Raw genomic sequence first — 13,413 nt, 5'->3', positions numbered from 1 at the left:
CTGCCCCGTTTGTTTCTTCATGAGCTCAACCAGCATCTTGAGAGTATTTTAAAGTCAGGTCTGTGTGGTGACTTTCAACTGTTATCTGTCTTCTCGGTTACTGTCCCGTGGCTCTTACCAGAAGCCTGGCACTGAGGGAACCCCGGTCTTGGCAACAGGAGCGCAGTGCTTGCCTGGCCTGGGCCATGTCCAAGGTACGAAAGGAAGGAAGAGTCAGATCTAACGTCACCGGGAGCTCGAGTGACAACAGCAGCCTTTACAAAGGAGCACACTTACCTGCAAAATAGTCCCCACGGTCTGGCCACATTAGAGACACAATGACTTGGCTCATTATCAGTATTTATTGGGCACCTATTTTGTGCAAAGCACTGTGCTAGGTGCTGGGGAAGATACAAAGATAAATCCACAAGACTGCCCTCAAAGAGCTTACAGTCTAGGGTAGGAGCAGTCTCTGGAGATCTGCTAGGTGTGACTACCCTCCCCCACACCTGCCCCAGAAAAAGACAGAGAAAAGGAAAAAAGAAAAAAACTCAAGTTTACTAGACTTGGTTTCATCCATTTTTAGTTCAGCAGCTTCACATTAAAAAAAAGCATCTGAAAGTCTTTTAAATGCATACCTTTTACTCATAAACAAAATTCATTTTCATTAGAAAAACGTTGAATATTTATTGCAATTAAAAGCCTCAAATGTTTCTTCAGTATCGACATGTTTTTCTTATGAATTTAAAGTAAACAGTTTCCCAAATTGCATCAAAACATGCAACAATTTTTTGAAACAGATTTTTTTAAACCACTGGCAGTCACATAAAAGGTACATAGGCTGTCTGCTAAAAGCAAGGGAGGCTTCTGAAATGGACAGATGTTGACTATCAAAATTCACAGCTTATGGTTTCCGCCCCCATAAACTCATGTCAGTTCAAAGTATTATAAAATACAGCCCCATTAACCTGTACCCCAAAGGTCCAAAGCTTTAAGGTTTAGATAGTTCTTATAGCCTTAAAGCCTCTCAGTGCTATCACTAGGCTGGCCAGACTCACCAAAGAGCTGTAAGATAATTACAAAAACAGAAACTCAAACTAACCCCTTTTCCTATTACACCATAAAGGGTTTCTGGTTTCTTGTTATCTTCCTTTAGGCACAAAGAAACCAAATGTAATCAAATGTTGGGCATGAAAACAAGATATATGTGCTGGTCCAGGTTAAACTGCAGGAGGAAAGGAGCATGGGAGCACATTAGAAGAGAGTCTTGCAATCATCTTTCCCAGGATGATCCCGGGACTCAGATGTTTCTAATCCAAAGTATGAAGCCTTCAGTCTTGTGGAAATGCAAGACTTTTGAAAAACACTGATGCTAAGTTAGACAATGTTATCAATTGAACACAGGTCCAACTTTTTCATGCAGTTACAGTGGACTTACAAAGCTGTGCAAACCCAAAAATGAGTTCCTGAGGAAGGTTTTGTATTCCCGTGTTGGATCATCCTTGTCCTGAGCAGTTTCTCTTTCAAATGAAAGCAAAAACTCGATTTATTATGCTAGTGGGCCTTTCTACTCCCCTTCCTCACCTAACTCCAAAAAGGGGGTAAGCCTGGACTCAACAGTAGCTGGAGTAAATTTCCACATTCATGTACAGCAAACACAGACCCAGGTGTCCAGAGGCATGCGAGCGTCTCAGCTGGCCCTAGGTCTGCCCTGGGGTGCAGGCCCATCGAGAGCACCCTCCTCAAGGAGCACACACCCTTTTAAGCTTTGATGCCGACAGATGTTAAGTTTGTGTCTAGAATTTGTACAAAAACTATACGAAAATTTAAATCTTCTGGGTGTAAAATCTAACAGAAATAAAGTCAGATCGGTATGAATTATGTTAATTATCTTTCAGTCATCTTATTACATCTGCCCTCTCATTACTAAGGTGCTTTTCTGTTCAGTCGGCCGAAGAGATACAATGAATTTTACAGATGTGTATGGTATAAAAGAATCACTATTTAAGTTAACTCGTCCAACTCTGTCATTTTACAGATAAAGAAACGGAGACCCTGAAAAGTTTAACGAAAAAGCTGCGAGCCAAAGCCAGTCTAGTATTCGTGACACTGTACCTCTGGCCTCCACAGAGCACAAGCCCTTACAAGCCAAGCTGTTCCAGGCAATGTAAGTAAATGGAGATGCGTTTCTCATGACAAACGTCAGCCACTAAACGATGCTTAGGAAACATTAGCCCTTTTTGGTTACTGCTGACACTGTTCCTGCAGTGTCTGGTCTAGCTTTTAGGGATGATTGATCTGCAATTGCTTCCTTTGAGGATATTTATTTGTCCACTATAGAAAAAAACATGGTTAAATATGATCATATAATCAATCTCTAAATTATTTTTACATACGTTTGGATTCTTTTACTTTTAACGTGAGAAGAATTAATTTATGCAGAGAATGAGTGACATATTACCTCTATATAAATTGTTGGCAACTTGAAAACCAGTTACTTTCATTTAGAAAAGGAACTCTTTTAACTAATAGAAAGGGCATCCAGGGTAACAAAAGCTGTATTAAAAATTACAGAAGTGAATCTTGACTAGTCTGTCATCTGAGGTATAGAAGAAAGGACATGCTCAGAGAGAGAGATCTGAGTTCAAGGGTCAATGCCCTTCCTTGCTGGCTATGTAATAACCTGGAAGCAATTCAATAAACTTCTGGGTCATTTTCTTTATCTGCAAAGAGCTAACATTTGCACTACCTACCTCATTAGATTATTGAGAATCACATACAGTCAAATATATGTGAGTGCTTTTAAATAGAAAAGCACACCAACAATATTGATTATTATTACCCCAATAATTCTTAAAATGTGGACCTAGAAAAAAATTTAAATAATTACCACTCTGTGGCACTAGGCATGCTCAGGAGAACAAACTCAAGAGAGTAAACCATGCAAACATTTTCAACTTTCTATGGCAATGTTAAAAAAAAAAATCACACAAAGATGTAATACCAAGGAGCTTTTTTTAGAGAAAGCACTGAAAGACACAGACTTAAGTGACTTTAAAATGATTTGAGAATGATTTACTGCATATGAAGAGGTATTTAGTCTTTAGTGGAGAAAGCTGCTAGTCACCTGTCAGAAAAACAAGCATTTGGGCATTCCTAAGACAAATGGAATAAAATTCCATCATGTTTGGCTGTTTTGTAAACCAGGCTTCTCACTAGTATTAATTTTTCCAGTATTGAAATATACCCTAAAAGAGATAAAAGAAAATATCTGCTTCTAAATCACATCCAATGTGAGCCTGCATGAATGCAAGGCTTAAATAGAGTTCTCCCAACTCCACAGGCACCTGAAAATACTGACTATCCTTCATGATCACTCATATTCCATCCAGAATAAAGGACATACAGCAAAGACTTCAAATACAAGTATTTCACAGAATCTTCTGATGCGGCTGTCTTACTCTTATAATACTCCACTCTGGTGGCCTTGGTTTGTTTTTATTTGGAAAATTAGGTAGTACATTAGTCTTTCCCTTCAAATATGCCTTCTGATGTTCATTCTTATACCAAAAAAAAAAGTTAACGCAAAACAAATGAAGATGCAAGGAAGAGAGAAACGAGATACAATTCATTAGGTATAAAAATATGTTGTTTCAAATTCAGAATAATTTAATAACTCTTCGTTATTTCATATGTATCTGGAAATGGGACAGATACGTGTCCTGATCCTGTCACGAGAGGTAGAATTCCAGCATTTGGTACGACATTCCAGGACAGGGTTAAAGTGACATTCCTATTTCCCCTGTAACGAGACATCATAAACAGACGTCAGCAGAAATATCTGTAGTTCAACAAAAATGTTTTAATTCAAGCACTGTGGTATCAGACACTTTATGTTTTAACCAGCTCTAAGTGGAATTCTAATCTACAAACACATTTTCTCAAGTCTTTTGAAATCTCAGACAATGCTGGAAAACCCCACCATTCTCACTGTAAGCTTCCCGTAATGACCCACCTGAAGTTACTTAAGCATCACAGTTAAGCAAGCCATCAACCAAAACGTGTAAATGTGTAAAACACAGGAAACATAAACACATTTGAGCTAGAAACCAGGGTGAAATGATTTGAAACTTACTTCTATCATTATCCACATGGGCAAACCTGAATTGATAAAAATCTCTCAATGCTGGAAAATTTTTATCCACAAAAACAGGTTTGGTTAAAATAGCTCTTCCCTAAAATCCTTTCCAAAGCTGACCCACAGAGACTAGAGCCAAAGCGAACCCAAAAGATCAATCATTCTAATTCCTTCATTTTGTACAAAACGAAGCTGAGGTTCAGAGAGGTTAAGTGAACCAAAACCAGGAATCTCAGTATCAAATCCTGGACCAACAGGCTGCTTCCTCATTCAGGTTCCCTGGCAGTTCCTCTGACACCCGTAGAGGAGCCCTCTGGGGATAACGTTCCCACCCCAGGATCAGCAGCCCAGGATGCTGCACTCCTGAGGGCAGGAGCCCCAGGCCCTCCTAGTCTGACTATTCAGTTCCCAGAAGGTGAGAGAGCCGAGCACTTAGACTCTGGCTTGCACGGCACTGTTTCTGCTCAATCTTTCACTTCAGAGCTATGTAAATACTTTTCTTCTCTCTCAACTTTTCTTTTTAGCCTGTAACATTTTTCTTTAAAAACACATCACGTCTTTCTCTCCCCTTCTCGTAGCATCGCATGTAAAAAATGACAAAGAGTTGCTCACTTGAGACCATTTCCGTCGTCAAAGAAAAAATACTTTGTTTTCATATCTTTTAACAGCAGCTTCGGATTATCACCTCTCAGAACAATCTTGTCCCAAAGGACAACCTGGTTCAGAGCCTGCATTAAAATAAAAATTAATTAGGTAATTCAATAGAAATTAGCATCTCAGTCACTTCAGATGTACTGGTAAATAAAGTCTTATTTATATGAACGAATCTCACTTTGAGGGAACTGTTAAAATCTTAAAGCAGACAAAATGATACAAGTGGATAGACACAGGAGTCCAACTTCTCCTGGACAAAAGACATTTCCCTAAGGAAAATCACCTCTTTTGCTAAGACAACCCTATTATTTAGAGCCGTTAAAGCTCAATGCAAGGTTTCAGACTTATGTGCTCTTCAGAGCGACACCCTAGGAGAAACAGAAATTTCACTATGGTAAAATCCTAGGGGTCAGACAATCCTTTCAAGTCACTGCTTTGACAGATCACAAACAAGTTTGGGAAATTAAGGACATGAAATGGAGAAAAAACACATCTGTAAAAAAGACAGAAGCTACAAAAGACATAGTTTTCTTAGTAGAGTCACCATCTCCATGGGCTTACTAAATTACTCAGGTCAGATATTTCAAATACATAAAATTTATATTCTTTCCTAAAGAATGAGGCTTTAAATAGCTACAAAAATACTTTCACACAGGTACTTACATTATTTTTTGTTGAATATTCAGCTGATAAATAAAGAAACAACTGCTTAACATTCCAATCAAATATATTTTCTAGATGTAAATAAATTAAGGAGTATATAAATCACAAAGCAGCATACAACTCTAAAAAGACTTTAGTTATTCTTAAATTGATAATTTATAGCAATACTGGTGCATTAATAAAAACATATAAAAGATAATACAGTGTAAAATCCAGCTCATTCCAAAGTCAAAAAATATCAGTGAGATTAAGAGCATCCTTCCCTGCTCCTCTAAGCATTACTACCTGAGATACTTCAATTAATAAAAGAAATTAACCAAGAAATAAAAATTTAGTTTTCTGTAAAATCAACCCACTAAGTCTAAAAGTAAGAGGACCTAGTATCTTAAACATACATGACACCACTGGAGTTCTGAGTATAACCAATGATCACAAGGCAACTTCATGTTATGCAAAAAAGAACAGGCTCAAGTAACTAAATCAAGTAAACCGTACAAGTTGAACTGAACTGAACCAAGTACAGTAAACAGGACATGTTGTTTATGGACACATGCCAGTAGAGATCAGAATGTCTCAACCCATGATGTGCTTTATAAAGTGAGAGTATGAATACCAATTTGGTTTACAAGAGTGAAAACACTCACCAGGATTAATTACAACACTAGTGGCACTGAGACCTGGGTTGGGAAGATCTCCTGGAGGAGGGATGGCAGCCCACTTGCCTGGAGAACCCCATGGACAGAGAAGCCTGCTGGGCTACAGTCCATGGGGTCACAAAGAGGAGCGCACACTGAGCGACTAAGCACAGTGGCACTAAGAAACGAGCCGAGTTAACGGCTGGATTTCATTCAGCATCATACTTTAGGTAAGTCATTTCACTATATCCATTTACATGCTAAGAGGAACAGGTTCATGACATTCCTCTCTTGGACATGTGTCCACTAAGAATCACTATTTTAGAATTGAAGTCTTGGATATCTCTTTATATGGACAGGTACAATTTCAACTTTTAGCAGCCCATGTTAAGAGAATCTAAACTACAAATGATGAAGCTGGGAATATATAATACTTGAAATATCAGGAAGTTTCACTGTAATTGCCCAATACACAAAATTCGTACTTTTACACTAGATCCAAACTCCCTCACTAGCTTAGATTAAAAAAAAAAAAAAAAAGATATGAAGACTTAATAGCAGAAGTCTGCCACAGGACTTTTCTGATGGTGTATTCTATTCCCTTAAAAAAAAAAAGTGCCTAAAGAATTAATTACTAGTCTACTTCTAAACCCCATAATTTTTTTTTTTTTTTAATGAAATTAAAAGTAATTCCAGGGTAGTAAAGGGGCATGTCAGGTAAACTTCCCAGGTACACAATCGGGGAAGACAGCTGCTTTACACAAGTTCAGACAGTTCAACCTCCATATTCAATTTTAATCCTGGGGTCCTAAAAAGGCAGGTGACTTCCTAGAAGTGACTGGGAAGAATATTGCCAAAATAGTAATCTAAGCCCCTAAAAGAAGATTAAACTGGCCAAAAAGGAGTCAAAAGGTGGAAATTCAAAATAAAGAGAAAATACTGAAATCACCTCCACTTTAAGTAATTGTTTTCATTAAGATTTCTCTTACTATGTAAGTACTTATAAAAGAACTATAAGGCAGAATGCTAGCATTTTTACTAATAATCATCTGATAATGACCTTCTGAACCACAGCACATGCAATTCTCTTTTTTTTTAACATATGCTTCCCTCTGCTATCACAACATACTGACATATTCTTTGGCATGGTACATGAAACACTGCATCTAGGTAGGCTGAGTGCTGGTAACAGTCTTCCTCCTTTAAGCTAAATGATCTAACTTTATTTTCTTTCTGAAATCCACACTCAAACTCTTGTAGCTTTAGATTTAACTCATGAATCTATAAACAAGTTTTCTCAAGGTGTGAATGAGGGGACATTAGCACGATTATACTGATGAAAACACAAGCACAGAAATTTCCAAGGTTTGACTGATAACAGTGGATAAACATTCATTGCGCCCCCAAGTCACTGAACAATATGTATATCATTATACAAGCAATGAAGTATATTTTTTCAAAAGGATATCAGCAGTTATATCAAATGTAATGAATCCCAAATCACTTCTTTCTCTAGGTCCAGTGAAGTCTTCTACATTTTTTCTAGAAGCAAAAGATAGTTAAGTTTCACCATCCTTCAAACTTAACAGCATACAAAATTCATAAAGTTCTTTACATAAGTGAAAGACGGTCTAGCTGTACCCTACAAACAAGTAAAAATCAGAGAAACTTGTGTTTCAACAAACATTCTAATTCACTCTTAAAGCAGGTCTTCAGCTATTTCCATTTAACATAAAAGAATCCCTAACAAAACCCAGAGGGAGATAAAAAGTGCTCAAAGAATGTGAAATATTTTATGTCAAGTGACCTGGAAGAAGAAATTACAGACGACTATAAGGAAACCAAGACAAAATGAATAACTGCTATTTATTGAGCGCTTACTATGTGTCTGTCAGATCCACTATGTATTTTTGACAATCTCTCAATGCTCACAACATGCCTATGGGTTGGGTGTTACTTCCACTTCAGAAAAAAGCAAATGAAGACCAAGGAAGGTAAGAAGCTAGCTCCAGATACACAGGAGCTAACAGTTCAGGATTTACCATGAGCCACGCTTTTCTAAACTCTCCCAGAGCAGAAGAGACTCGGGAGTTCCAGCCAGGGTCTATCTTCATGTAAAAAAAAGCATTTACTAAAAAACATCAACATAGGCAGGAAAAAAAAAATAGTGGGGGGATAGCTATCAGATGACCAGCTGGTCCGCGTTTCCGACTTAAGAAATAAAACGAAGGTTGAAGAAGAGAAAGCACTTGTTGAAAGATGGCACAGAGAAGGATAGGAGAACCAGGGAGGAGAAAAAAAAATGCTACGAATCGAAGAAGAAAGTCCCGGAGAATAAATCTTAGCTTAAAAAAAAAAATTTTTTTTTAATGGACATTAGCGGAAGGACCATGTCATTTTAAACTCTACTTGGGGGCATGTTTGCAGACTGTATTCAAGCGGCTTGGCCCTTCAAAAATGTTTAAATTCAAAGCACGCCGTCGCTCAGCGCCGGTGTGTGGCGTCCTCCCCAGGCACCCTCACCCCTCCGGCCCAGTGGACAGGCACTTTCGGCGGCGGTAGGAACAAGCAGACGCCGGGGAGGTGAAGGGTCGGGGGTCGAGCGGCGCGGAGCCCGCGCCGGTTGGGGGTGCGGGGAGGGCGCGCCGCGCTGTCGTGGGGCTCCCTCATTGGCCGCGCGCGGGCGCGGAAGTGAGGAACCGGAAGGAAGGGCGGACGCCGACCCGAGCAACGCTCCACAAGAAAACTGAAGAGCGAGCCCGCGAAGGCGCGGCGCAGGGGGGCGCCGGGGGCCGACCCGCCCGCCCGGGGGCGCCGGCTGCTCGGGAAGGGGCCCCGCTGCCCGGCCGGCCCCGCGACGCCCTGCCCGCCCATCCCCGCCCCCCGGCGTCGGCCGCACTCACAGCATGATCCGCGAGACGTGCAGCCGCACCGGGACGCTCCTGTCTTTGAAGGCGGTGGTGATGAAGCAGCCGAACGTGAGCGCCGCCATCACGCTCAGCGAAAAGGCGAACAGCGAGTTCGCCCGCGACAGCACCGTGTTCATCTCGGCTGACGCCCCGAGAACGCACCGCGGCACAGGCACAGCCGGGACCCAGTTCCGGCAGCGGACCGGCTCCCGACGATCCGCGCCGCCTGTGCCGCGCTTTCCGGGGACGCGCGCCACCGCGGCCCCGCCTCCTTTCCGGTCCCGGACGCGATCGAGCGCGCGCGGCCCCGCTGCCCGGACACACCCACCAGCCGGCGGGGCGCGCGCGGAGCCCGAGAGACTGAGCCGCGCGCCCCGCCTCCCCCCGTCCTTCCGCCAATCAGCGACGAGAAGGGGCGGAGCTTCGCCGAGGAAGGCCCGCCCACTTGGTGTTACGTCCTCTAGCCCGGCCCGGGTCTGCATGCCCAGCGTCCTTTCTCCGCATCTTCGTCTGCTTGTGTGTAACTGTGGCTTCCTTGGTCCTTAGGTTCCGTTATTTTGCATTTAAAACCAACGGCGGGGATAGATCGTTTGGTGCGTGTCCTGACGGGTCGCGTTTGAAAGCAGCACTTTATAAAGCCCCCAGTCTTCCCCTTTGTCAAGCCTGATCAAAGTTAGAACATCAGCTTTTGGGGAGGGGGTGGGGCACAAAATGTATTGGATAACTGAAAGGATGACCTCACTGGGCTCTCAGGATCAAAGAAGGTGATCCCTGTGGAATTGCTTTGCCACACAAAGGATAGTTTAAATTTTTATAAAGTATATAAATTTATAGTGTAAATTTAGCAAGCCATCAATACATAATGGCCCTGAGAGACCGTAGGGTTCAGACTGCCAATCCCTGAGCTTAAATAAACTGCCAACACCTTTGTTGCGTTAGCAGCTAGGGTGGGTTTTTGTTTTGTGTGTGTGTGTAATTTAAAAAATAGGATTCAATGAGCAGAAATCCACTGAAGTTAACTTCTTAAAAAGTTTTGAGTCCATAAACTAACAGTGCGAACACCCGAGATGCCTGCAGACCAGAAAATGATACTCTGACCCTATTGCTGTTTTACCTGATCTGTTGTTGAGCCCTTGTTTCTTTGTACTACTCAGTAATCACTCAATTTTCATACAGCCATACAGTTAAAATTCTTACTAAATGCCTAGCATGCCAGGTACAGCAGGCTCTAAGAGAACAGGACTAATAAGACAAAGCCCCTGCTAAATTGAAGTAGGGCCAAGTAATGAAAACCAAACAAGGTATAAACTAGAGAGAGATCTTTATCTAAGCCCTAAATTTTTATCTTCCAGGCAGCACAGTAATTAAATGAAGCAATGAATTGTTGAACATCTACTGTGTTGCACGATACAGAGATGTCTGTGTGTATAATATGGATATCAAAGAAGTACCCATTAATTCCTTCTTTATTGAGAAGTTTTTTAGTGTGTGTGTCTTTAGAAGACGTGCTTTAAAGAAGATGTGTTCATTACTGTTTTATTCCTGCCTAAGCCAAGAATGTTTGGTAACAGAAGAGAATCTGGTTTTTTTTTTTTTAAGTTGAACAATAGCAGAGAAATTCGCTGATACTATTGAGACAAATAGAGACTCCTACCAGAAACTATTAGATAACCAAAAATCTGCTTTGAAGAAGAAGGATACTAGAACAACCAATGCCAGTCAGCCTAATTCTGAAAATTCCTATGCAGAGAGATGAACTGTCAAAGTAAAGCAAACAGAAAACCCTAAGGCCAACATTCTGAGCTTGCCTCCTGAGAATGGTGCCCATGCATGTCCTCACTGCCTCTGATTCATCTTGGAGTAAATTATTTGAAGACCCATTTATAATTGGAATTATAAAAGAAGCATTTCATTAGACTATCAATCCAGTGTGTAGATCTGAGGCACTATAAATAAATCTCTCAAGCAGCAGCCCTCTCCAGTGAGCTCAAGTAATCAATTATAGCTCCACTGAGAGAGATGCTTTTTAATGTCTGACTTTGCCAAAAAGCAGCCTAACAGCTGATCCATTCCTAAAGACATTAGTGTCGGTTTTCAAACAGTCTTTATTCATAAGAAACGTTCTAAGTCGGGCATCCAGAATTCTTTGGTTCTTAATTTTTTTTGATTACTTCCGTGGTCTGCTGCTAAGTCACTTCAGTGATGTCCAACTCTTTGCAACGCTATGAACTGTAATCCACCAGGCTCCTCTGTCCATTGGATTCTCCAGGCAAGAATACTGGAGTGGGTTGCCATGCCCTTCTCCAGGCAATCTTCACGTAGCGTGGGGTCAAACTCATGTCTCTTACATCTCTTGCATTGGCCTTTATTTAGTAAAACATAAATTCAGAAACTGAGAACACTGAGGATAGAATCAATAGAGTTTAAACTCCAGTGAAGATTTTGGAATGTTAATTATGGTGGACATCTGTCATTCATGTTTACCTAAATTTTTTCAGTGCTTTCTCCACATGATAATATCAGTAGTTCTGCCCGGTGTGCATTCTTCCTTCCCAGTGCAGAATCCGAACAATAACTACTTTTCCCAGCACTTGGCTGCCAGGTACAGACATCTGACTCAGATTTCACCAATCCGATAAACCCTAATGAACCTATGATTTGAATGACAATATAAGGAAACAGAGGGGACTGACATCCAAGTTTTCAGGCCTGGGTGTTTAAGTTTGAGGGTGAGTGAACCAGCCTGGAGAGTCACAGCAGAGGCAGTGTAGCTTAGTGGTCATTGGTGGTAGAAGCAGGACAGGTCTAAGGTCAGATAAGCCAGGCAGTCCCATGGATAGGACACATCCCAAGAAAGATCCCTTCTATCTCTGCTGGGTTTTCTTTGTTTTTAAAAATCTGCACTGTTTAATTTCTGCTTTCTTTTACTCCAGTCATTACCCAAATGCTTACCTTGTTTAATACTATTTTCCAGTGGTTTGTTATGATTTCAGATCTACTTGTTTATGATAAAATGAAGCTGTTTTTTAGGGTGAAGTGGTTTTCAAGAACAAAGTTTTTTTTTAATAATTTTTATTGGAGTATAGTTGATTTACAATGTTGTGTTAGTTTCTGCCATATAGCAATCTACTTTATATACCCACTCATTTTTTAGATTCTTTTCCCAATGAAGTTAGTGTTTTGATGTAAAAGTGAAATTGTGTGTCAGGATGTCATCAGCCATGTCCGTGCTGAGCACTAAGTTGCCCAGCAGCTGAGGGGTCCCTGGGGGCTGATCACTAAGAACGTGTGGGAGGCAGCTGGGGCAAGGGGGCACTTAGGTTACAAACACCCGAGAGCGTTGCATCCAGGCAAAGGCTGGCCGTTGGTAATCTAGACAGCTCTCCAAAGATCTCTGGGCATTAGCTCCTGCTGTGAAGGCAACTGTTACCAGCAGTGGCCCCAAGAGGGACTGTCTTCTTGCCTGTCAACTCCACTGCAGTCATTCCAAGCTGCAGGTTCTACCAACAGGGGACTTTTCATTCTTGTGCTGGCAGCTGGCCATTAGCTCTAGTTGGTCAAGCCTTTTCCCTGAAAACCAGCTCATAGAAATGTCCAGGTCCCCTTGTCTGGAGTGATGGTATAATTAATCTACTATTGGCTTGAGTCTGTTATTTCTTTATTGGTTTATTAAGAGACATTATCCTGTATGCTGTTGGCTTATGAAATTTTTATAATCCCCACAGGGAATCTGTGTTAAATAAATTCTTGGCAAAGACACTCTTGGTCTCTGAGCAAGCATAATTTGCCACGAAACAAAACAAACCCCTGTTCAACAATGACATTATGTGGCGTTAGACTTATCATTAAAATCTATTTTCTGGAATATTAATCCATGATTGACCTCTGAGCCTAAAACTGGTACATCACAATGAACCAAGTTTTCTTACATTTTTGTCATTCAGTTTACAGTGTTTATGCTTAGCTTAGTTACAAAGTGGCAGATGGCAACTCATTGCCAGTAATTTATTAGGAAATAAGAAAAACACCATGTAATATATAGTGCTAGAATATGGAAATGCTGATCATCCGTGGCCATGTTTTAAAATTTACACCAATTACATATTTCTCTGGGTACAATTTTCTGAAATGAAGCCCATGTATTGTCTCACAAGCTGTTTAGCCCCGGAGTCTTTTCTCAGCACTTTCTTTTCCGCGGTTGTGTAAAGCTTCACAAATCAACGTGGAATTCTGGTGCTCTAAATTTTCTGCCCCTGCACATCCAGGATTGTGCTGTGCTATCTCAAAGATGTTATTCTTTGATGCCTTCTTTGTTTCACTACCCAATTAGTCACCAAGTTTCTGTCGACTCCATCCCTAAGTGTGTCTTGCGTTTTATCCACTTTTCTCAGTTTTCACTTCGTTAGCCTAGTTCCAGGCGTCACCTTAGCGGGCC

General features: G+C 41.1%; 1 protein-coding gene across 1 annotated transcript; it reads right to left on the bottom strand.

Moving 5' to 3' along the window:
* Positions 1 to 327: 327 nt before the first annotated feature.
* On the bottom strand, positions 328 to 9,320 carry LOC120860534 (signal peptidase complex subunit 3). The gene is made up of 5 exons (XM_040236357.1): positions 8,973 to 9,320; positions 7,538 to 7,611; positions 5,435 to 5,511; positions 4,730 to 4,845; positions 328 to 3,781 (listed from the first exon to the last, which is right to left on the bottom strand). The coding sequence occupies exons 1-5, from the start codon at positions 9,113 to 9,115 to the stop codon at positions 3,649 to 3,651; spliced, it is 543 nt and encodes a 180-aa protein (XP_040092291.1). The 5' UTR covers positions 9,116 to 9,320; the 3' UTR covers positions 328 to 3,648.
* Between the last annotated feature and the right edge of the window lie 4,093 nt (positions 9,321 to 13,413).

This window comes from Oryx dammah, unplaced genomic scaffold (genome assembly GCF_014754425.2).
Source record: "Oryx dammah isolate SB20612 unplaced genomic scaffold, SCBI_Odam_1.1 HiC_scaffold_11081, whole genome shotgun sequence".
Lineage (NCBI taxonomy): Eukaryota > Metazoa > Chordata > Mammalia > Artiodactyla > Bovidae > Oryx > Oryx dammah.
The sequence above is the reverse complement of the archived record's forward strand: the minus strand, read 5'-3'. Positions and strand labels throughout refer to the sequence as shown.

Bases quoted from the DNA above. Each gene is read 5' to 3' on its own strand.
- LOC120860534 (XM_040236357.1), bottom strand. From the start codon at position 9,115: ATGAACACGGTGCTGTCGCGGGCGAACTCGCTGTTCGCCTTTTCGCTG. The intron at 7,612-8,972 runs GTGAGTGCGGCC...TTTTGCTTCTAG, and splicing joins CACGTCTCGCGGATCATGCT to AAAAAATGTAGAAGACTTCA. The intron at 4,846-5,434 runs GTAAGTACCTGT...ATTTTAATGCAG, and splicing joins AATATTCAACAAAAAATAAT to GCTCTGAACCAGGTTGTCCT.